General features: G+C 45.5%; 1 protein-coding gene across 1 annotated transcript in view; it reads left to right on the forward strand.

Annotated features, from left to right (window-relative positions):
- Window positions 1-4558: 4558 nt before the first annotated feature.
- The window catches only part of LOC144500915 (nucleophosmin-like), a 90998-nt gene continuing 70100 nt past the window's right edge, over window positions 4559-25456 (forward strand). Inside the window, exons 1-4 of the mRNA XM_078224418.1 lie at window positions 4559-4645; window positions 7119-7201; window positions 16776-16895; window positions 25245-25338. Of these exons, the coding sequence (XP_078080544.1) occupies window positions 4588-4645; window positions 7119-7201; window positions 16776-16895; window positions 25245-25338 (355 nt within the window). The 5' untranslated portion in view covers window positions 4559-4587. The remainder of the gene's footprint in view (window positions 4646-7118; window positions 7202-16775; window positions 16896-25244; window positions 25339-25456) is intronic.

Raw genomic sequence — 25456 nt, forward strand, 5'->3', positions numbered from 1 at the left:
AGTCACGGGCATTCGGCTTCTGATCTTCGGGTAAGCGTTCTCCAAGGCGGCCTTCACGACACGTGACAGCGCAAAGTCGCTGAGCAGAAACTGATAGCCAAGTTCCGCACACATGAGGATGGCCTAAACCGAGATGTTGGCTTTATGTCCCACTATCAGTAACCCCCACAGCTTGCCCCCTGGACTTGCTGGCTGTCCTGTCTGGAGACAATACACCTCTCTTTAACCTGTGCTTAATGCTCCCTCCTCCACTCACATTGTCTGTATCTTTAAGACCTGGTCGGCTGTAGAGATTTGCATTCTAATCAATATTCTGTAACTTGATTTTGTGTCTCTGTGCACTGTTTGAGAGCAAATTTCCACTCCATCTGACGAAGGAGCAGCGCTCCGAAAGCTAATGGTATTTGCTACCAAATAAACCTGTTGGACTTTAACCTGGTGTTGTTAAAACTGTTACTGTGTTTACCCCAGTCCAACGCCGGCATCTCCACATCATGACTGATATCAGCAAGCATCATTGCAGGCAGGACGGGAAAATTTGAAGAGTCATGCCCATCGCTGGCAGAGCTGGTAAATCCCTGCCAGAGTTACTGGATTGGTGAAACCTTTTGATTTCAATGGAGTAAACCTCGGTTGGGGCGGTGAAGCCAGACTTCCTCCCCTTCATGGGATATAGGCATACCCATCCCTGATTGACTGATTTGATTTGATTTATTATTGTCACATGAATTGGTATACAGTGAAAAGTATTGTTTCTTGTGCACTATGCAGACAAAGCATACCATTCATAGAGTACATGGAGAGAAGGAAAGATATGGGGCCCAAACCTGCTCATAATACTCCAAATATGTCCTGACCTGGTCTGGTCTATGTGTGACTCCAGATCCACAGCAATGTGATTGAATCATAACTGATCTGGCAAGTCACTCAGTTCAAGGAAAGTTAAGGATGGGAACAAATGCTGGCCTTGCAACATTACATAATAGAATAAACTTTAAAAATGAAAGAATGTGCAGGCTTACAGGGAGACGGTGATAAGTGAATTGCTAATTTGGGAAACTGGTATGGATACAATGGGCCGAGTGGCCTTCTTCTGTGCTCTAATAATTCTGTGAATCCTCAGGTGTTGCCTCACCTACTGTGCATTTCCAACATTTTCTGATTTTGTTTCAGATTTCCAGAATCCCCATTACTTTACTTGTGTTTTCAACAGACATCTTTTCTGGGCTCAATGTCAAATTGTGTCTGATAATGTGTCCGTGGAACAGCTTGAGATATGAGGCACCGTTGCGTATTTTTAAAAAATTCCTTTTTTGATGAGTTGTGGGTATTGCTGGCAAGGTCAACATTTGTACTCGACTCAAGAACAGCTTCTTTCCTGCTGCCACCAGACTTTCGAATGGACCTACCTCGCACCAAGTTGATCTTTCTCTACACCCTAGCTATGATTGTAACACTACTTTCTGCACTCTCTCCTTTCCTTCTCTATGTATGGTGTGCTTTGTATGGCATGCAAGAAACAATATTTTTCACTGTGTACTAATACATGTGACAAGAATCGAGGGATTGAGTTTAGGAGTCCGGGGATAATGATGCAGCTATATAAGACCCTCGTCAGACCCCACTTGGAGTACTGTGCTCAGTTCTGGTCGCCTCATTACAGGAAGGATGTGGAAAAGATTGAAAGGGTGCAGAGGAGATTTACAAGGATGTTGCCTGGATTGAGTGGCATGCCTTATGAGGATAGGCTGAGGGAGCTCGGTCTTTTCTCCTTGGAGAGACGTAGGATGAGAGGAGACCTAATAGAGGTATATAAGATGTTGAGAGGCATAGATCAGGTGGACTCTCAGAGGCTTTTTCCCAGGGTGGAAATGGCTGCTACGAGAGGACACAGGTTTAAAGTGCTGGGGGGTAGGTACAGGGGAAATGTTAGGGGTAAGTTTTTCACACAGAGGGTGGTGGGCGAGTGGAATCGGCTGCCGTCAGTGGTGGTGGAGACAAACTCAATAGGGATTTTTAAGAGACTCCTGGATGAGTACATGAGACTTAATAGGATGGAGGGTTATAGGTAGGCCTAGAAGATAGGGATATGTTCGGCACAACTTGTGGGGCCGAAGGGCCTGTTTTGTGCTATAGTTTTCTATGTTTCTAAGAATAAATCAAATCAAAACAAATCAGAATCAAAGCCAACTTCCCTTTAACTTAGTGGCTTGCTAGACCAATTTCAGAGGGCACTGTTGCTGGAATCACATGTAGGCCAGACCAGCTAAGGGTGGCAGATTTCCTTCCCTAAATGCTATTCGCGAACCAGGTGGATTTTGAACAATAATCGATAATAGTTGTCACAGACTCACAGAATTGTTACAGTGCAGCAAGCCATTCGGCCCATTGTGTCTGCACCGGCTCACCGAATGAGCAACCAGCCCAGTGCCAATCTTCTGCTTTCACGCTGTAATCCTGTACGTTCTTCCTTTTCAGATAACAGTCTAATTGTGTTTTGAATGCTTCAATTGAACATGCCTCCACCACACTCTCAAGCAATGCATTCCTGACCTTAACCACTGTCTGTGTTAAAAAAATTCCTCAAGTCACCGCTATATCATGTCATCATGAGACAAGCTTTCAATACAGATTTTATTCATTTGAATTAAATTCCACCAGCTTCTGTGGTGGGATTTAGTCCCCTGTTCCAAGAGCATTAGACTCGCCCAAGAAGAATCATATTGGATCATATTAGCCCCTTACTATACTCCTTATACACCTATGAATGTGTGGCCAAATTTCCCTCCAACTCGATTTTCAAGTTTGCTGATGACACCACCACAGTGGGTCGGATCTCAAACAATGATGAGACGGAGTACAGGAAAGAGATAGAGACTGGGCTAATCAACTGGTCCAACGACATTAATCTCTCCCTCAATGTCAACAAAACAAAGGAGATAGTCATCGACTTCAGGAAACATAGTGGAGAACATGCCCCTGTCTACATCAAGGGGGATGAAGTAGAAATGGTTGAGAGCTTCAAGTTTCTCGGTGTCCAGATCACCAATAACCTGCCCTGGTCCCTCCACGCCAATGCTATAGTTAAGAAAGCCCTCCAACACCCCTACTTTCTTAGTCGGCTAAGGAAATTTAGCATGTCCATTACGACTCTCACCAACGTTTACAGATGCACCATAGCAAGCATCCTTTCTGGTTTTTTTTCACAGCTTTCGTATGGCTCCTCCTCTGGCTCCCACGCACCCCGGACATACTCTCTTCCACCTTCTTCTGTCGGGAAAATGATATGGAGATGCCAGCGTTGGACTGGGGTGAACACAGTAAGAAGTCTCACAACACCAGGTTAAAGTCCAACAGGTTTATTTGGTAGCAAATACCATAAGCTTTCGGAGCACTGCTCCTTTGCACTGTTTGAGAGCACATTTCCACTCCATCTGACGAAGGAGCAGTGCTCCGAAAGTTTATGGTATTTGCTACCAAATAAACCTGTTGGATTTTAACCTGGTGTTGTGAGACTTCTTACTGGGAAAATGATACACAGGTCTGAGGTCATGTACCAACCGACTCAAGAACAGCTTCTTCCCTGCTGCCATTGGACTTTTGAATGTACCTTCAGTTGATCTTTCTCTATACCCTAGCTATAATTGTAAAACTACATTTAGCACCCTCTCCTTTCCTTCTCCCCTATGTACTCTATGAACGGTATGCTTTGTCTGTATAGCATACAAGAAACAATACTTTTCACTGTATCCCAATAATAAATCAAACCAAATCAAATGGACTTGAAACGTTAACTCTGCGTTTCTCTCCACAGATGCTGTTAGACCTGTTGGGTTTTTCCAGCAGTTTCTGGATAAAGAGTCCAGAGATAGGCGGCATGGTGGCACAGTGGTTAGCAGTGCTGCCTCACAGCTCCAGAGACCTGGGTTCGATTCCCAGCTTGGGTCATTGTCTGTGTGGAGTTTGCATGTTCTCCCCATGTCTGCGTGGGTTTCCTCCGGGTGCTCCGGTTTCCTCCCACACTCCAAAGATGTGCGGGTTAGGTGCATTGGCCACGCTAAATTGCCCCTTAATGTCCCGGGATGCGTAGGTTGGAAGGATTAGCGAGGTAAACGTGTGTGGCTACGGGGATAGGACCTCGGTGGGATTGTTGGTGCAGACTCAATGGGCCGAATGGCCTCCTTCTGTGCTGTAAGGGTTTCTATGATCTATGATTCCATAGCAGCCCTACACAATGCTTCCTATTGCATAACCCAAAGCAATGCTGCTTCTTGAGCGTTTGCACAACTTGTCAATCAAATATATGATTGACAGGTGTTTGGCACGCGCTGATTGGACAATCCTGCCGTCAATCACATGATCTCGCGCAGGCCGGTGCCGCCCGTCCCTCCGCTGGGTGAAGCTCACCTATTGGTCAGCGCCGCTGTCACTCAGACACGAGGACCCGCCTCCAGCGCTCAGTCTCGCCGCCCATTGGTGAACTTGCGGCGGCGTCGCCCGATTGGCCGGTCTGGCGGAGCGGCGAGGGGATGATTGGCTGCGGCGGTTGTCAGTCATTTCTGGGCGGCGGCGGAGCGCGAGCGGCTGATGGAGGAGCGCAAGGTGTCGGTGTCGGAGCTGCTCAACTCCAGCGTCTACCTGTTCGGTAAGAGGAGGAATGGAGCAGGGGCTTGGCATCATGGCTGGTCACCAACCCAATACTCCCCCTGGCAACCCCACCAAGACCCCTCCCACCTAGGCCAACAGGCCAAACACTCCCCGGGGTCAACAACCCACCCCCTCAGGCCAACAGGCCAAACACCTCCCCCCCCATAGGTCAACAGCCCAAACCCCCCACCACCAGGTCAGCAGGCCAAACCACCCCACCCCAGCCCCCCAGGATCAACAACCCACCCCCTCAGGCCAACAGGCCAAACACCACCCCCCCCCCCCATAGGTCAACAGCCCAAACCACCCACCCCCACCACCAGGTCAGCAGGCCAAACCACCCCACCCCTTTTTTTGCAGGTCAGCAACCCATCTCCCCCCCCCCCCCCAATAGGTCAACAGGCCAAACCACTCCCTGCCCTGAGGTCAACAGCCCAAACCCCCACCCCCACCACCAGGTCAACAGCCCAAGCCCCCCACCCCCACCACCAGGTCAGCAGGCCAAACCACTCCCTCCCTCCCTCCCTCCACCCCCCCCCCCATCCACCTTTTGCAGGTCAACAGCCCAATCCCCTCCCCCCAGGTCAACATACCAAACCTCCCCCCACCCAGGTCAACAGCCCCCCCACACCCAGGTCAACAGCCCACATTCCTCCCCCCCCCCCCCCCATCACTGCTCAATTTCTCTATGGTGGCACGGTGCACAATGGTTAGCACTGCTGCCCCACAGCACCAGTGGCCCTGGTCTCGATTCCCAGCTTGTGTCACTGTCTGTGTGGAGTCTGCACGTTCTCCTTGTGTCTGCGTGGGTTTCCTCCAGGTGTTCCGGTTTTTCCTCCCACAGTCTGACAGACGTGCTGGTTAGGTGCATTGACCCAAACAGGTGTTCGTCGGAGTGTGGCGACGAGGTGAACTTCACAGTAACTTCATTGCAGTGTTAATGTAAGCCTTACTTGTGACTAATAAATAATAAGTAAATTTTTTACAACGTAACTCATTTTAGGTGGCCTATAAACATCCACAAATGATATCTTTCCTACTTGGCTTTATCCAAAATGAGCTAAGATCATTTCCCATTACCGTACTAATAACATTCTAATTAACAGAGCTTCCCCATTTCTTTTTACTAGCTTCCAAGCTTTTCAAATACCTTTTAATAGTCATGTCCCAGACTTGGTCCCCTTGTAACCACGTGTCTGTGACTACTATAAGGCCATGTATGTTTTACTTCTCTAAGCCATCTACTCTATTTTGTGATGAATGCTGTGCATATTCAGATACCGAGTCTTTTACGTTTGTCTTTGCAATCTCCGGCCTTATCTGTTGATGCACTCTTCAGTTTTATCAATGTCTCATCCTGCCAGGCTCTGGTTATTTTTACAAAAAATCGGTAATCTGCTCCATTACCTCAGTTGTTCCCTGTAATTTACCACATCTTCTCTCACCTGATCTCTTCCTCCTCCCGACATTGAGTGTGGAGCAGGAAGCAACTGCTGCAACCGTAGTTATACAACTTGCAAGAACACTTGATGCCAGCACAATTCAGATGAACATTGTGCCAACAGTGCAGTTCCCACTTTGCCCAGTTTTGGTGCCAGTTGAAAAAGTATGGCATGTGACATGTTTTACTTTATGTCGCGTTATTGGTAGCAGTACCATATTAAGTCTGAAGACACACCCTGACATACCTCTTTGAATCTTCCTATGTTCCTCAAATTGTTTCTCACACACTGAGTACTCCAAGCCAGACTTCCACCAGAATAGCATATCTGGGGGCTCCTTGTTCCTTAAATCACATAGTCCCATCAGTCCTGTTTCCTTTACAAGCATCCTGCTCGGATGTTAACACAAACAAGGATCACCCTGCTCTTCTTCGCAGTGGCTGCTTCCCACTCCACACACTAGTGAGTTCTTTGTCTCTGTCTCCCTCGGTCTTACAAAGCAACTGCCCCAGGTGTGAACCCTGGTACTTGATTTTAAGTAGATTTTGGTTACAGATCACATGGGCTTGTCTCCTTTCATGTCTTCCTTGTCAGCATTGGCTTAGTTACAGCTTGAATGTAAAGTGACTCACTTGTCCTCGCTCATAAAAGTTCCCATGGCACTATTTTTAAGAAAAGCAGGAAATTTCTCCCCGTTTACCTCGTCAACATTTACCTCTCATCCACCATCATCACGCTGCTTTTTGTGAAATTAGCTGCCATGTTTCCCACCTTGCCATGGTGACTACACTTCAGAAATTCTTCATTGGCTAGAAAACGGATTGTACTGGGGTTATGACAGGCACAATAGAAAGGCATATTTATTTTTGCGAAACATTTACACAAGCAACGTGTAAATACTTAGCCTGTGATTTAAACATGTCCATCTGCTTTCCCAACCCCCCCTCAAAGTTTTGGAATCAGCAAAAACATTTTGCATGCATGTTGGAAATGAGTTATCAAATTTAATTTTCCTGTTTGATTATTCAGGATGTGTGTTGGAGGAAGGAAAGAAGGAATACAAATTCCAGCTACATGATGATAAGATGGTGCACCAACTTATCCTGAGGACGGTGAGTAGAAACGTCGAAGATAGGAGGAGGCTATTCGGCCCTTCGAGTCTGCTCCGCCATTCATTACGATCATGGCTGATCTTTCCAACTCAATAGCCTAATCCTGCTTTCTCCCCATAACCTTTAATCCCATTCGCCCCAAGTGCTATACCTAGCCATCTCTTGAATACATTCAATGTTTTGGCATCAACTACTTCCTGTGGTAATGAATTCCACAGGCTCACCACTCTTTGGGTGAAGAAATGTCTCCTCATCACTATCCTAAATGGTCTACCCTGAATCCTCAGACTGTGACCCCTGGTTCTGTACTCCCTCACCATCGGGAACATCCTCCCTGCATCTACCCTGTCTAGTCCTGTGAGAATTTTATAAGTCTCTGAGATCCTCCCCCTCATTCATCTGAACTCCAGCGAAAACAATCCTAACCTAGTCAATCTCGTCAGTATCCTGCACTGTTGTGTATGTTGTACGTCTAGCCCTGTACAAACTCCTGCAGTGGGTGCTCTTAAAACCCTGTCACGGCTGGGGAACTCTTTAAAACCCTGCCATGCTGGTAGACGTATGCTGCTAGTTTCACTGCAACGGGACACTGACAACAATTCTGAAATGTGATGCAATGCATAGAATTTTAATCTGGTGCCGTTCGGCCACTGTACTTGAACCTCGCGTTCGTGCCATGTCGGTCCAAGGTATGTGCAGCTGGGACTAGGCTGTTGCTCGCCCTCACTTTGTCTAGGTTGTTTTCTGTTGCTCCTTTTCTCCCTGCTGCTATTCTGCAGGCCACTAGGTTTCTCTGCTGCTGCTCTAGGCACATTTTGTCTTCCACCAGGAATATTGCACAGGAACCATTCAAATTGCTTAATTAGAGACTTCAAGTCTCTTTTTTGCACTTTGTTATCTTTTAGCCAGAGGCTGTTTGTGCCATTTTTCTGGCTAGACGTTAACAGCTATTGATATTCTGACTCACCATCTCTCACTCTTGAGACCTTAAATTTGCAGCAGACTCTTTAATTTTATATGATTTTAAAGATGCCTTTGGATAATGAAGGGAAATGTGTGTAAATCGTGCACTTCAAAGATGATATAAACACCATTACAGAAAATAAAACACTGCTCTCATTCACCTTTTAGAGGTTGTTTTTAACTTTTAACTGTTTCCCAAAAGCTTGCCACGTATTTTATTTGTAAAAATAAGTTTTATAACAATTGCACTTCCTGTTGAAAATGACACGAGACGTTTTGGAGGGAGAAGAAACGGTTGAGCCAGAGGAGGAGATATTAGATCAGGTGACTTCATATAATCCCTACAGCACAGAAGGAGGCCATTCGGCCCATCGAGCTTGCACCGACCACGATCCCATCCAGCTGTTATCCCTGTAGTCCCACATATTTACCCTGCTAGTTCACCTGACACTAAGGGCAAGCTGGCATGGACAATCCACCTAAGCTGCACATCTTTTGAGTGTGGGGGGAAACCAGAGCACCTGGAGGAAACCCACGCAGACACGGGGAGAATGTGCAAACTCCACACAGACAGTTGAACTCGGGTCGCTGGTGCTCTGAGGCAGCAGTGCTAACCACTGTGCAACTGTATAAGCTCAGTCAGGGTTAAGTTTTGGGAAAGAGTCTTGGAGGAGGAGGGAATGGGGCTTGGTGCAGGTTGTGATTTGCAGAATAAAGTTTTAGACGAGCTCAAGTTTATCGAGCAATAATATTAATGGTAATGTTATTGATCATGTTTAGTTTTTTCTGTTTCACGGTTTTGCTTTGTTGGTTATTCTTAGCCATATGCTATGGTTTTGATATGGCAAGTCCTCAGCTCCTTTCCCTTCTGTAACAGAATGAAAATGTTGGGAATTCCTCCTTTTGTTATGCCTAAAATCATTATTGAAAAGTCTAACAAGGATCAATAGACTAGCCAACAGCAGAGCCAAAATGAGGAGCAAACAGAAGTGGAGCAATATAGTGGCTTCAACACATTATGGATGCACTGAAGGCCTTGAATGCTACAGTATTTGTGTGAAGGAGCTGGATCACAGTGGCATAAGGGATTAAAAAAGAACTTTGTTAACTTCTAACTCAGAGAGTGGTGAGAATGTGCAAATCAATATCTTCTGAAGTATTTGAAGCAAATGGTCTGAATGCATCTGAGAGAAAAGAATGGAAGGATATGCCAGTGGGGTTAGATGAAGTAGGAAGGGATGAGGCAGATATGCAGCATCAGTGCTGGCACCTACTGGGCTGAGTAGCCTGTTTTGTGCTGGAATTCTATGCAAGGGGATTGCAATTCTGTCAAAACCAGATGTTCTGACAGATCAGTGACCTGAGCAGAATAGCAAGTGTTGAAGGACGGTCCTTTTCAGTTATTGGTGGTGAGGTTATAGGTGTATGGTCACACTACATCCATAATACAGCTTGTTCTTGAGGGAGGAGAAGCACTCCAGGCTTGAAATATTGAAACTCTCCATTGTGAGCTGAAGACCTTCCTGATTAAAGAATTCCACATTCAAGAAGCTGATTGCCTCTCTGACTAGTGTCTGCTAAATAATGATCAGGGTGCATTTCATGGAGTTATTGGAAATTGTATTGCTGCTTTATTGTCTGAGGTGTGTGGCTACACTGAAGCTGGGAAGTGTCTGTCTATCACTGGTGTCCAATAAATAAAGGAGGATAATGTTGCATTTTTGGACAATCATAAAAAAGTTTAAAGTTTGTTTATTTATTAGTCACAAGTAGTCTTACATTAACATTGCAATGAAGTTACTGTGAAAATCCCCTAGTTGCCATGCTCCGGCGCCTGTTTGGGTACACTGAGGGAAAATTTGGCATGGCCAATTCATGTACATCTTTGGAGTGTGGGAGGAAACCAGAGCACCCGGAGGAAACCCACGCCAGACACGGGGAAAATGTGCAAACTCCACACAGTGACCCAAGCCAGGAATCGAACCCAGGTCCCTGGCGCTATGAGGCAGCAGTGCGAACCACTAGGAGTAGGGCCTGGGTGGGATTGTGGTCGGTGCAGACTCGATGGGTCGAATGGCCTCTTTCACATGGTCTGGAATGGGGGGGTGGGGGTAAGTTAATAGGTTGTAATGAACAAAGCATCGTAGCTGTGAGGGACAGCTCGGTGGATAGGATATTGGTATGTAGATAGGCTGGAAAATTGGGCGGGGATCCTGGATTCAGGATTCAATCCTGGACCGGGGAGCGGCGCGGGCTTGGAGGGCCGAAGGGCCTGTTCCTGTGCTGTATTGTTCTTTGTTCTTTGTTCTTTGTTGTTCTGTACTGTAGGGTTTCTATGATTTCTATCAATCATGGTGTTCATTAGGAAATTATTAGTTGCTACCAGATCTAATTCTGGTCAGCTAGATGACACAATGAGGTGCCATTCCAATCACTTGGAATAAGAAAGGGCGGCACGGTGACACAGTGGTTAGCACTGCTGCCTCTCAGCATTAAGGACCTGGGCGCAAATCGTGGCTTGGGTCACTGTCTGTGTGGAGTTTGCACATTCTCCCCGTGTCTGCATGGGTTTCCTCCGGGTGCTCTGGTTTCCTCCCACAGTCCAAAGATGTGTGGGTTAGGTGGATAGGCCATGGTAAATTGCCCCTTCGTGTCAGGGGCAAATGCATGGGGTTATAGGGATAGGACCTTGGTGGGATTGTGGTCGGTGCAGACTTGATAGTCACTGTAGGATTCTATGAACCTAAACTTTTCTCCTATCCCAGTGAAATTGCCATAGTCTCAGCTATTTACAATCTAGAATGATGACTTGGACAAAGAGTTTGCTGACGATACAAAATTAGGTGGAAATGTAAGTTGAGGAGGACATGGAAGTGTGAAACTTAAAAATCTTGTTCCGAGAGACTTTGGTATGCTCATTAAAGGAACTCGAGTTAGCATGCAGGTACATCAAGCAATTAGGGAGGCAAATGGCATGTCGGCCTTTATGGCACAGGGATCGGAGTACAGGAATTCCACCCCCAACCAGGGGAAACATCCTTCCTGCCAAGCCCTATAAGAATTTTTTTACACTTCCATGAGATCACTTCCAATTTTTCTAAACTCTAAACCATGGATCACGATCTCTCGAGGGAACGAGATTTTGGGGTTGCAAGTTCCCAGAGCATATTGATAGCTGTGGAGTGAAAACTCTGCCTACAACTGGTTTCGAGATCCCATGATGCACACAGCCAATCTCCCCCACCCAGGCTCATGGTTCGCTAGAAGGGAGTTACCAAGTGTCCCAACAGGCATCCACATCGGCTTTGATGGGACAGTACATTAGGGAGAGAGGATATGCTACAGGGTTAAGAGTTATTTTGGTGATTACCAGCAACTTGCAGTTCACACTGGAGGAATTGTTTAATAAGAGCTTCGACATCCAGCGATGAGATTTACTAGACTAGTACCAAGAACAGGCGAGTTTACATCAACGGGGATGAAGTGGAAATGTTTGACTTCAACGGTTGATACGTGATCTCAGACTTTGTATCTTTTTCCTGATGGAAGAAAATATGTCTGGGGTGCTTGTTTCTGCTGGCTGCTTTTCAGGGGCAGTGTCAACGGGCGAGAGGCTGGTTTGCGTGATGGACAGGTTCAAGTTTCTAGGTGACCTGATCGCCAACAACCTGGAGTGTGGTGACATGGGGATTTTCACAGTAACTTCATTGCAGTGTTAATGTAAGCCTACTTGCGACAGTAATAAACTTAAAAACACTCAGAACCCAGATGGGGCGCATATGGACCCCTGGCTCAGGTTGCCCACCACTGCTCTGAAGTTACATTTCTTGTGTCTAAAGTGCAGACCTTCCACTCGCCTGTGAACTCTACTTTTGCTCATTCACTTACAGACTAGAACCCTGTCGATATTTTTATTCTCCCCTCCTCGCCTGAAGAGGAGTGACTACTTGAAAGGGGCTTGGCCTAGGGGACCATCTCCCTGTGCTGCCACGTCCAACTTGGCTCAGTTTGTGGCATTTTTCTCCTGCATGTGTTAGAGGACTGTTAGCTCCAGTTGCTGTACATTGGCAGACTGTTAATGACCAGAGAGTTGCATTATCAAGAGCTACCTGTCTCAAAACCCTGTGTTTGTAAGCATGAAGTTAGAAGTATAACATCGACTTCAGGAGGTGCAGTGGTGGACATGCCCCTGTCTGCATCAACAGAGATGAAGTGGAAATGGCCAAGAGCTTCAAGTGTCCAGATCACCAACAACTTGACCTGTTCCTTTCACGCCAGTGCAATATTTCAGAAAGCCCACCAACGCCTCTACTTCCTCAGGAGGCTAAGGAAATTTAGCATGTCTGCTACAACTCTCTCCAAGTTTTACAGATGCACCATAGAAAGCATTTTTTCTGGTTATATCACAGCTTGGTATGGTTCCTGCCCTGCCCAAGACTGTAAGAAACTACAAAGGGTCATGAATGTAGCCCAGTCCATCACTCAAACCAGCCTCCCATCCATTGACTCCTTTGATACTGCCCCGGAAAGCAGCCAGCAGAAACAAGGACCCCACACACCCCAGACATATTTTCTTCCGTCAGGAAAAAGATACAAAAGTCTGAGGTCACGTACCAACCAACTCGAGAACAGCTTCTTCCCTGCTGCCATCAGACTTTTGAATGGACCTACCTCCCATTAAATTGATCTTTCTCTACACCCTAGCTATGATTGTAATGCATTCTGCATTCTCTCCTTTCCTTCTCTATGAACAGTATGCTTTGTCTGTAAAGTGTGCAGGAAAGAATACTTTTCACTGTATACAAATATATATGTCAAATGAAAAAAATCTTATGAGGAAAGGTTAGGTCTGTATCCACTGGGATTTAGAATAGATCAAAACTGTTAAGATCCTGAGGGGTATTGGCAGGGTGGATGTGGAGAGGATGTTTCCTCTTGTGGGAGAATCCAGGACAAGGGGTCACTTTCTAAAAATAAAAGGTCGCTGTTTAAAATCGAGATGAGAACAAAGAACAATACAGCACAGGAACAGGCCCTTCGGCCCTCCAAGCCCGCGCCGCTCCCTGGTCCAAACGAGACCATTCTTTTGTATCCCTCCATTCCCACTCCGTTCATGTGGCTATCTAGATAAGTCTTAAACGTTCCCAGTGTGTCCGCCTCCACCACCTTGCCCGGCAGCGCATTCCAAGCCCCAGGCCCCCACCACCCTCTGTGTAAAATACGTCCTTCTGTCTCTCCTCATAACTAAGTCCTTCCATACCAGGCAACATCCTGGTAAACCTCCTCTGCACTTTCTCTAAAGCCTCCACGTCCTTCTGGTAGTGTGGCGACCAGAACAGGGCGCAGTATTCCAAATGCAGCCGAACCAATGTTCTATACAACTGCAACATCAGACCCCAACTTTTATACTCTATGCCCTGTCCTATAAAGGCAAGCATGCCATATGCCTTATTCACTACCTTCTCCACCTGTGACGTCACCTTCAAAGATCTGTGGGCTTGCACACCCAGGTCCCGCTGCGTATCTACACCCTTTATGGTTCTGCCATTTATCGTATAGCTCCCCACTACGTTAGTTCTACCAAAATGCATCACTTCGCATTTATCTGGATTGAACTCCATCTGCCATTTCTTTGCCCAAATTTCCAGCCTATCTATATCCTTCTGTAGCCTCTGACAATGTTCCTCACTATCTGCAAGTCCAACCATTTTCGTGTCGTCCGCAAACTTACTGGTCACCCCAGTTACACCTTCTTCCAGATCGTTTATATAAATCACAAACAGCAGAGGTCCCAATACAGAGCCCTGCGGAACACCACTAGTCACAGGCATCCAGCCGGCAGAAATCTTTTCTCTGAGGGCCGTATGTCTCTGGAATTCTGTTCCTCCAAAAGGCAGTGGAAGCAGAGTCTTTGAATATTTTCAAGACAGAGCTAGCTGGAATCTAGCTCTGTTATCCGAGGGAGGCAAGAATGTAGGGATGAAGTTGAAATGACCTTATTGAATGGTGGAGCAGGCTCATAGGGCCTGGTGGCCTTATTCTCTCCTAGTTCATATGAAGAGTTTGACAGTTACAAGTGAAAAGCAAGAAGGTAAAAAGTGTTATAAATACAACAAAGCTTCCCTTGAGGGCAAGTTCAGGACCATTTCAATCAAATCTGAAGAAAAGCTAAAATGCCTCACTCATTGCTGCCCAGCGAAAGCATGAAGCCAAATAAGTCGAAGTGACACTTGGAGACCGTTCGCAAGGAATGCATTGGGAAACCACCGTAATTTTTCCACCCTCAAAGGTGAGCTTTCACAGCAACAATTGAACTGTATGAACGCCTTGACCATCTCTGAAAAAGCTCAGTGTTTTGAGGTGAGCTTTCTGATTGCACAGGTCAAGAAGCCTCACCAATGCCTCTACTTTCACAGAAGACTAAGGAAATTTGGCATGTCAGCTATAACTTATAGTCACAGAGGTTTGCAGCATGGAAACAGGCCCTTCGGCCCAACTTGTCCATGCTGCCCTTTTTTAAAACCCCCTAAGCTAATCCCAATTGCCTGCATTTGGCCCATATCCCTCTATATACCCATCGTATCCATGTAACTGTCTAAATGCTTTTTAAAAGACAAAATTGTACCCGCCTCTACTACTATCTCTGGCAGCTTGTTCCAGACACTCGCCACCCTCTGTTTGAAAAAATTGCCCCTCTGGACACTTTTGTATCACTTCCCTCGCACCTTAAACCAACTTTTACAGAGGCACCATAGAAAACCTTCCTTCTGGTTGTATCACAGCTTGGTATGGCTCCTGCTCTGCCCAAGACCGCAAGAAACTACATAAGGTTGTGAATGAAGCCCAGTCCATCACGCAAGCCAGCCTCCCATCCATTGACTCGGTCTGCACTTCCCGCTGCCTCGGAAAAGCAGCCAGCATAATTAAGGATCCCACGCACCCTGGACATGCTCTCTTCCACCTTCTTCTGTCGGGAAAAAGATACAGAAGTCTGAGGTCATGTACCAACTGACTGGAGCATGCAAGAAACAATACTTTTCACTGTAAACTAACACGTGACAAATCAAATCAAAGATGATCACAGGAACTTAATTTTACCTGCACAAATCAAAATGGTAATAATGTTTGCAACAGTCCCCTTCTCAAACAACATTGAGGCAATTGCAGCTGATCAGAAATCCATTCTGCAACTCCTGAAATACATTGTCATTTTTTATGTTCTTTTGTTTTAAGATGGGACCACACCAGGAAAATTTTGGGAAGCACTGATCTGAAGTGACACTTCCAGTGCAGTACCGACAGAAGAGAGGTATCCGCTCAGGTGGATGTAACAGATTCATTGATTTTTCCAGTAAACTGCCTGTCTTTTCTCCCTTAACCAACGCCACCAAAAATCTTGGGCTGCACAGTGGTTAGCACTGCTGCCTCATAGCACCAGGAAGCCGAGTTCAATTCCGGCCTCTGGTGACTGCTTGTGTGGAGTTTGCACGTTCTCCCCGTGTCTGCGTAGGTTTCCTCCGGGTGCTCCGGTTTCCTCTCACTCTGAAGATGTGAGGGTTAGGTGGATTGGCCATGTTAAATTGCCCCATGGTGTCTGGCGGATTAGCAGAGTAAAATGGTGGACTGCACCTGGTTTATCACTTCTGTATTGATCAACATCTGTTGTGGCTATAGAGAAACCGATTGGTGCATAGCAGCCCTTTCCGCAGCTGGCACTGATGAATGGCATTGGTGTTTTCCTTCCAGAAGGTTGGCTTTTATTTTACTGATGTCGTAACTAAATGACACCACTAGATGGTGTCTTGTACACAAGTTTGGGCAATTTAAATAAATAATGAAATAAATCGACTGGAGATCGTCTGTTTTGATCTTGTGCCTGGAATATTTCTTTTGTCTCCAAAGATGAACTTGGAAGAAATGAACTGGTAGACATCATTTGAAATATCTTTATTGCTTGTCAGTGGAAAGTCAGTGTCATAGGGTCATAGTGGTTTACAGCATGGAAACAGGCCCTTCGGCCCAACTGCTGCCCTTTTTTTAAACCGCTGAGCTAGTCCCAATTGTCCGCGTTTGGCCCATATCCCTCTATACCCATGTAACTATCTAAATGCTTTTTAAAAGACAAAATTGTACCCGCCTCTACTACCACCACTGGCAGCTTGTTCCAGACACTCACCACCTTCTGTGTGAAAAAATTGCCCCTCTGGACCCTTTTGTATCTCTCCCCTCTCACCTTAAACCTATGCCCTCTAGTTTTAGACTCCTCTATCTTTGGGAAAAGATATTGACTATCTAGCTGATCTGTGCCCTTCGTTATTTTACAGGCCTCTATAAGATCGCCCCTCAGCCTCCTATGCTCCAGAGAAAAACGGTCCCAGTCTATCCAGCCTCTCCTTTATAACTCAAACCATCAAGTCCCGGTAGCATCCTAGTTCATCTTTTCTGCACTCTTTCTAGCTTAATAATATCCTTTCTATAATAAGGTGACCAGAACTGTACACAGTATTCTAAGTGTAACTTTACCAATGTCTTGTACAACTTCAACACAATGTCCCAACTCCTGTATTCAATGTTCTGACCAATGAAACCTCGGTTTATTTTCTGGTGGCAGGTATGTGTGGGTCCCGAAACGAAGGATGAGCTGCACGTCATTGAGTTGGAGGCGATGAACCCGAATGGGAAAATGATCAGGGTTCCTTTGACATCTCTGAAACCATCCATTCTAACTACAGTAAGTGCCTTCATATTCGCTCAGGCAGTTGCATTGAAAACAATTGGGGTTAGGAGATGGGATGTTCGCAAAGGCAAACAAATTTGTGGGGAGGGGAAAGTTTGTCCGTCGTCTGATATTTGTTCAACAGTAACTAATTACAGTGAAACTGAGCACGTCAACAGTTAGGTTTGCCACCTCAGGAACCCATTCGATATCTGTGGTGAGTGAATAGGTTAAATGTAACTAAAGCATATTGTTCACTTGGCTCAGTCATCGCACCTTCGCCTCTGAACCAGACGGTAATGGATTCAAACTCTACACGAGCTATGATACAGACTGATGATTCAATGCATCCCGTCGGGAGTACTGCATCATTGGGCAGAATTGTCTGATTGCTCAGATAGCAAGATCTTTGGTGAACAAGGCTAGGAGAGTTTTTGTGCTGTTCTGGCCAATTAGAACCATAGAACCATAGAAAATTACAGCTCAGAAACAGGCCTTTTGGCCCTTCTTGTCTGTGCCGAACCATTTTTTGCCTAGTCCCACTGACCTGCACTTGGACCATATCCCTCCACACCCCTCTCATTCATGAACCCGTCCAAGTTTTTCTTAAATGTTAAAAGTGACCCCGCATTTACCACTTTATTCGGCAGCTCATTCCACACTCCCACCACTCTCTGCGTGAAGAAGCCCCCCCTAATATTCCCTTTAAACTTTTCTCCTTTCACCCTTAACCCATGCCCTCTGGTTTTTTTCTCCCCTAGCCTCAGCGGAAAAAGCCTGCTTGCATTCACTCTATCTATAACCCATCAAAATCTTATACACCTCTATCAAATCTCCCCTCAATCTTCTACGCTCCAGGGAATAAAGTCCCAACCTATTCAATCTCTCTCTGTAACTCAGCTTCTCAAGTCCCGGCAACATCCTTGTTAGCTCTAATTAACGAGTTATTCATTCTTTTATTGCTTGTGGGGTCTTACTGTATGAAAGCTGACCAGGTTTTCTGTATTAAAAGTACTTAGTGGCACAGTGGTTAGCACTGCTGTCTCACAGCGCCAGGGACCCGAGTTCAATTCCAGCCCCGGGTCACTGGCTGTGTGGAGTTTGCATGTTCTCCCCGTGTCTGCGTGGGTTTCTTCCGGGTGTTCCCGATTCCTCCCACAGTCCAAAGATATGTGGGTTAGGTTAATTGGCCATGCTAAATTAACCCTCGTGTCAGGGGGATTAGCAGGGTAAATGTGTGGGATTACAGGAATAGGGCCTGGGTGGGATTGTGGTCGGCGCAGACTCGATGGGCCAAACGGCCTCCTTCTGCACTGTAGGGATTCTATGTGACTTCTGTGTGCTGCCTCATAGCACCAGGGACCCGGGTTCGATTCCCAGCTTGAGTCACTGTCTGTGCGGAGTCTGCATGTTCTCCCCTGCGTGGTTTCCCCCGGGTGCCCCGGTTTCCTCCGAAAGGCGTGCTGCTCAGGTGCATTGACCATGCTAAATTCTCCCTCTGTGTACCCAAAACAGGTGCTGCAGTGTGGCAATTAGGGGATTTTCACAGTAACTTCATTGCTGTGTTAATGTAAGCGTGTTTGTGACACTTACAATGAACTGGGGTTGTCAAAATGGGGGTGGGGGAGGGGTGGGGCACTGTCACTGGACGAATGACCCAGAAGCCCAGGTTGATGCCCTGGGGCCACAGGTTTAAATCCCACCACAGCAGCCGGTGGAATTTCAATTTGATTAAGAAACCTGGAATTAAAAGCTATCCTCAATAATAGTGACCGCGAAACCATTGTTGTAAAAACCCACTTGGTTCAGCGGTATTAAGAAAACCTGCTGTGCTTACCTGGTCTGATCCACGTGTAACTACCCACAGCAATGTGGTTGATTCTGAAATGGCCCAGCAAGCCACTCAGTTTTGATTTGATTTATTATTGTCACGTGTATTAACATACAGTGAAAAGTATTGTTTCTTGCGTGCTATGCAGACAAAACACACGATTCATAGAGAAGGAAACGCGAGAGTGCAGAATGTACAGTCTCAGCTAGGGTGTAGAGAAAGATCAACTTAATGCGAGGTAAGTCCATTCAAAAGTCTGACAGCAGCAAGGAAGAAGCTGTTCTTGAGTCGGTTGGTACATGACCTCAGACTTTTGTATCTTTTTCCCGAAGGAAGAAGGTGGAAGAGAGAATGTCCGGGGTGCGTAGGGTCCCTAATTATGCTGGCTGCTTTTCCGAGGCAGTTGGAAGTGTAGACAGAGTCAATGGATGGGAGGCTGGTTTGCGTGATGGGATTGGGCTACATTCATGACCTTTTGTAGCTGTATCAATTCATTACAGAAAAGCTAATGTTTTTTATGTATTCGTGGGACATGGGCATCGCTGGCCGGCCAGCATTAATTACCCATCCCTAGTTGCCCTTGAGAAGGTGGTGGTGAGGTGACGTCTTGAACCGCTGCAGTCCATGGGCAGTGGGTTGATCCACAATGCCATTAGGGAGGGAATTCCAAGATTTTGACCCAGCGACTGGGAAAGAACAGCGATATATTTCCGAGTCAGGATGGTGAGTGGCTTGGGAGGGGAACTACAAGTTCCCCTCCATGCAGATACATGGGTGTTCACATGTATCTGCTTGGAGGGGAACTGCCCTGTAATCATCTGTTGCCCTTAAAGTAAAGTAAAAGTAAAGTTTATTTATTAGTCACAAGGCTTACATTAACAGTGCAATGAAGTTACCGTGAAATTTCCCTCGTTGCCACAGTCCAAAATCTGTTCAGATCAATGTACCTAACCAGCACGTCCTTCAGAATGTGGGAGGAAACCGGAGCACCCGGAGGAAACCCACGCAGACACGGGGAGAAGGTGCAGACTTCACACAGACAGTGACCTAAGCTGGGAATCGAACACCGGTCCCTGATGCTGTGAAGCAGCAGTGCTAACCACTGTGCTACCGTGCCACCCTCAGTTATGTCAACACATTACAGAAAAGTTAATTTTTTAATGCATACCTGGCACATGGGCGTCGCTTGCTGGCCAGCATTTATTGCCCATCCCTAGTTGCCCTTGAGAAGTTGGTGAGCTTGTCCTTCTAGGTGGAAGTGGTCATGGGTTTGGAAGATGAATATAGAATTAAACTAGACTGGACACTTGATTTTTGACTTGGGCACCAGAAACAACAATGATACACCAGCACCATCGACCCTGTAAAGTGTTCCTTATTGACGTCAGAGAACTTGTGGGGCGGGACGTGAATGTGTGTGGAAGGGATGCCAGTCAAGTGGGTTGCTTTGTCCTTTGTTGGAGCCGCACTCATCCAGGCAGGTGGTGAGTATTCCATCATCGGGGGAGTTGGGTAGCTCAGTTGGCTGGATGGCTGGTTCGCAGTGCTGGTTCAACTCCCGTACTGGCTGAGGTTATTCAAGAAGGTCTGCCTTCTCAACCTTGCCCCTCACCTGAGGTGTGGTAATCCCCAGGTTAAAATCACCACCTGTCAGTTCTCCCCTTTGACGGGAAGAGCAGACTCTGGTCATCTAGGACTATGGTGATTTTAGTTTTACTTATTCCATCGTACTCCTGACTTGTGCCTTTATAGTGGACAGCTTTGGGAAGTCAGAAGGTGAATTACTCGCTGCAACATTCCTGCCTCCGACCTTCACTTGTTGTATTTATATGGCGAGTCCAGTTCAGTTACTTGTCAATGGTAACCCACAAGATGTTGATAGTGGATGTTGCGGGGTTCTCTGAAGACTAGGTATCACCAAAATCTTCAGCCAATACAAAGACTCACGAAAGCCAATGTCCTGATTAAACACTTATCTTTATTCACCAATGATCAATGGGAGAATGAGCATTGGGTAATCCAACAAAACAAAGGAGATTGGCATCAACTTCAGGAAGCGTGAAGGAGAACATGCTCCTGTCTACATCAATGGGGGCGAAGTGTCCAGATCAGTTGTATCGCAGCTTGGTATGGCTCCTGCTCTGCCCAAGACTACAAGAAACTACAAAAGGTCATGAATATAACCTAATCCATCACGCAAACCAGCCTCCCATCCGTTGACTCTGTCTACACTTCCCGCTGCCTCGGCAAAGCAGCCAGCGTAATTAAGGACCCCACGCACCCGGGACATTCTCTCTTCCATCTTCTTCCGTTGGGAAAAAGATACAAAAATCTGAGGTCACTTACCAACCGACTCAAGAACAGCTTCTTCCCTGCTGCCATCAGACTTTTGAATTGACTTAGCTTGCATTAAGTTGATCTTTCTCTACACCCTAGCTATGATTGTAACACTACATTCTACATTCTCTTGTTTCCTTCTCTATGAATGTTATGCTTTGTCTCTATAGTGCGCAAGAAACAATACTTTTCACTGTTAGTACATGTGACGATAATAAATTCAATCAATGCTTCTACAAGAGAAGGCCTTGGGCATTCCAACACCACTCTGAGGTTACTATGTAAGAGTCAATTATACATTTCTCAAGTTTACATTTCCCGCCTTCTGTTAGTTATGAGGCTGGAAAGCTCATTTCCAGTGAATCTAGTCTCTAAATCATAGACTGTCGCCCATTTTACCTTTCATTTCCTTCGATTTTTCACTTTCCTCAAACTATTTAGTACACATGAAGGAGAAATGATGCTCACTATTGTCATATGCCCCTTTTGGGACACAGCTTTCCACAACAGAGTAACTTTCATCATCATCTTCATCCCATATTAATTGAGAAATTACAATTATAATAATGTATAGTCATCTTGGATTTCAAAAAAGAAAATCTTGATTAATCAACCTCATTGAATGCTATTTTTATTCTTTCATGGGATGTGAACTTCGCTGTCGAGGCCAGTGTTTTTATTGTCCATCCCTAATTGCCCTCAAGGCAGTTGTGAGCCACCACCTTGAACCGCCAAACAGTCGGGTAACAGAGTAGACAGTGACAGTGCAGTTGCTGGATTTCAGAAAGCTTTAATAAGGCTCCCCGTAAGAGACCACTGAATAACGTCAGATAATGTGGAGTCGGGGGACAAGTGATGGAATGGATGGCTTAATTGGCTTGAAGAAAAAAAGCAGCATTAGTGTAAAACAATGCTTCCCAAACATTTTTTTCTGCTGTGATCCCATTTTCAGGCTTCACACTTAGTGCAATCCCAGAGTAAAAATTGTCTGAAGAGGGTAGAAGAGTTGTTGAGTGGGGTAGGGTTTCATCACCAGGGATACAGGCACAAAAAAGTAACTAAGTCGCCTTCCATTTTATAATTTCATAAGTTCATAAGATCTAGGAGCAGAATTAAGCCATTCGGCCCATCGAGTCGGCTCTGCCATTCGATCATGGCTGATATGCTCCTCATCCCCATTTTCCTGCCTTCTCCCATAACCCTTCAACCCATTACCAATTAAAAATCTGTCTAACTCCTCAAATTTACCCACTGTCCCGGCATCCACCACACTTTGGGGTAGCAAATTCCACAGATTCATAACCCTTTGGGAGAAGTAGTTTCTCCTCAACTGTTTTAAATTTGCTACCCCTTATCCTAAGACTATGACCTCTCTTCCTAGAATGCTCCATAAGAGGAAGCATCTGCTCCACATCTACTTTATCCATACCTTTTATCATCTTGTATACCTCAATTTGATGATCTCTCGTTCTTCTAAATTCCAGAGAACATAGGCCTCAACTGTTCAATCTCTCTTCATACAACAAAACCCTTATCCTGGAATCAATCTAGTCAACCTCCTCCTGAACTGCCTCCAATGTCACCACATGTTTCCTCATATGGGGTCCAAAACTATGCACAATACTCTAGGTGCATGTCTTGTATGCAAGCTCTGGTGTTGGCAATTGGGCCTTGGAGCTCAGTGGATTACACCATGTCCAGAGGCAACAATAAGTGCGCATATTTAAAAGAGCCTTGTAGCTGATCCCAAGACTGTCATATCTCTATCTCTGCCCGGGGGGGGGGGGGGGGTGGTGGTGGCACGACCCACAGTTTGCGAACCCCTGGAATAAAGGGTATTTATTCAGGATGGCAGAAGATGGGAAATTAAATTTGACAGGGATCAGTTCTGTTCACAATTGACATTAATGGGAACACAATTTCTAAATCTGCAGATGAGATCAAATTGGGGTGGGTTGTACGGGGGTGGTCATGGAAGGGTTTAGCCAATATTGAGGAGTACTGCAACAAATTATATGTGGACATCAATAAATTTTCAGAATGGACAAATAATTGGCTAATGAAGTTCAACACACAGATGTGAAGCAGTAGATTTTCGTAGGAAGAATAGGGATGTGACTTATTGTTGGGAATGTGCAAGTCTAGGTAGGGTCGAGAAACAAAGGGATGTTGGGTGCATAAATGCGTCACGAAAAGTTCCAATCACAGGTAACCAAGGCCTTTAAAAAAGCGCAGTAAGAAGTCTCACAACACCAGGCTAAAGTCCAAAAGCTTGTAATTCCAAATAAATCCGTTGGACTTTAACCTGGTATTGTGAAACTTCTTACTGTGCCCACCCCAGTTCAGTGCCGGCATCTTCACATGACAGCTACCATTGATACTTTAAAAAAGCAAGTCAAATACTAAACTTTAGTCCAGAGGATTAGAATTGTAAAATAGGCAGGTTATGCTAAACCTATGTCAAATCTTGGTTATTCCATGCTTAGTTCTGTGCATAATTCCTGTTGCCATATTATAAAAAGAATATCGAAGCATTGAGAGAGGGTGCAGAGAAGATTGACAATAATGTTACCAGAAATTGTATGCATATCTGTAAAGGTCAAATCCGTTCCCTTTTGAGAAAGGAATGATCTAATAGAGGACTTTAAAATTATGAAAGCGTTTGAGTGGATATGGGGAGAATATTTCCTCTTGTGCGGAATGAGAAAACTGGAGGCCGTCCATATCAGTCACCAAGAAATCCAATTGGGAATTTAGCAGCAACAGTGATGAGAATGTGGAACAAGCTACAACAGGGAATGGTTGAAATGAATAATGTAAATGCATTTAAAAGGAATATAGATAAGTATATGAGGGAGAAAGGAACAGAGGATTATGCTGGATTTAATGGAGGAAAGATGGGAGGAGGCTTGAGTGTGGCATAAATGAACTGGTTGGTCAAATGACCTGTTTCTGTGCTGCATATCCCATGTAACCATATGCATATGACAACTCTGGATTTCTCCCCACACTTCAGCTCACATGCTAACTGCAGTCTTTCTAATCTTGCTATAGTTGAGGTCGGTTAACTTGACACAAGTTCAAATTTCAAGATCAAATTTGGGAACCTCCTGCTTTGTAGCCTGCAGAGGAAGTTATGTCGGCTTGTGATGAGCATGGACCTCATTAGGTGCAGAGTAATAAATACTTGAATGCATATTATAAGCGTGCATTTACCCTAATTGCTCTTGATATGGTTACTGTTCAAGGCAGTGCATCAATGTGAATTTAGCGGTGAGCCTGAAGGGAATGTGCAATGGTGGTACATTGGGTAAATGAACAACCGGTTGAAACACAAAATGCTGAGCACCCTGTTCGGGATCTTGATCAATTGGGCCAATGGGCTGACAAATGGCAGATGAAGTTTAATTTAGATAAATGCGAGGTGATGCATTTTGGTAGATTGAACCAGGGCAGGACTTACTCAGTTAATGGTAGGGCGTTGGGGAGAGTTATAGAACAAAGAGATCTCTGGGTACAGGTTCATAACTTCTTGAAAGTGGAGTCACAGGTGGACAGAGTGGTGAAGAAGACATTCGGCATGCTTGGTTTCATTGGTCAGAACATTGAATACAGAAGTTGGGATGTCTTGTTGAAGTAAGGCCACACTTGGAATACTGTGTACAGTTCTGGTCACCATATTATAGAAAGGATATTATTAAACTAGAAAGAGTGCAGCAAAGATTTACTAGGATGTTACCGGGACTGGATTGTTTGAGTTATAAGGAGAGGCTGGGACTTTTTTCTCTGGAGCGTAGGAGGCTTAGGGGTGACCTTGTAGAGGTCTATAAAATAATGAGGGGCATAGATCAGCTGGATAGTCAATATCTTTTCCCAAAGGTAGGGGAGTCTAAAACTAGAGGGCATAGGTTTAAGGTGAGAGGGAAGAGATACAAAAGTGTCCAGAGGGGCAATTCTTTCTCAGAGGGTGGTGAGCGTCTGGAACAAGCTGCTAGAGGTAGTAGTAGAGGCGGGTACAATTTTGTCTTTTAAAAAGCATTTAGACAGTTACATGCATAAGATGGGTATAGAGGGATATGGGCCAAACGCTGGCAATTGGGACTCGCTTGGGTTTAAAAAAAGGAGTGGCATGGACAAGTTGGGCCGAAGGGCCTGTTTCCATGCTGTAAACCTCTATGACTTGTCTTATATTCCAGACTGTTCTGGGAGGATTTGAGGTGACTCCTCCGGTCTGTTTACGTCTGAAGACTGGTTCTGGTCCTATCTACATCAGCGGAGAGCACATTGTTGGTGAGTTTCCACATTGGGCAGCTTTGAAAACCATCATAAACTTCCGTAAGATTGAATAATCTTTGAACTTTGTCTCTGCATAGTAGATACTGAATGAGCTGAACATTTTTGAAACCTG

Source organism: Mustelus asterias, chromosome 1 (assembly GCF_964213995.1).
Source record: "Mustelus asterias chromosome 1, sMusAst1.hap1.1, whole genome shotgun sequence".
Taxonomy (NCBI): Eukaryota; Metazoa; Chordata; class Chondrichthyes; order Carcharhiniformes; family Triakidae; genus Mustelus; species Mustelus asterias.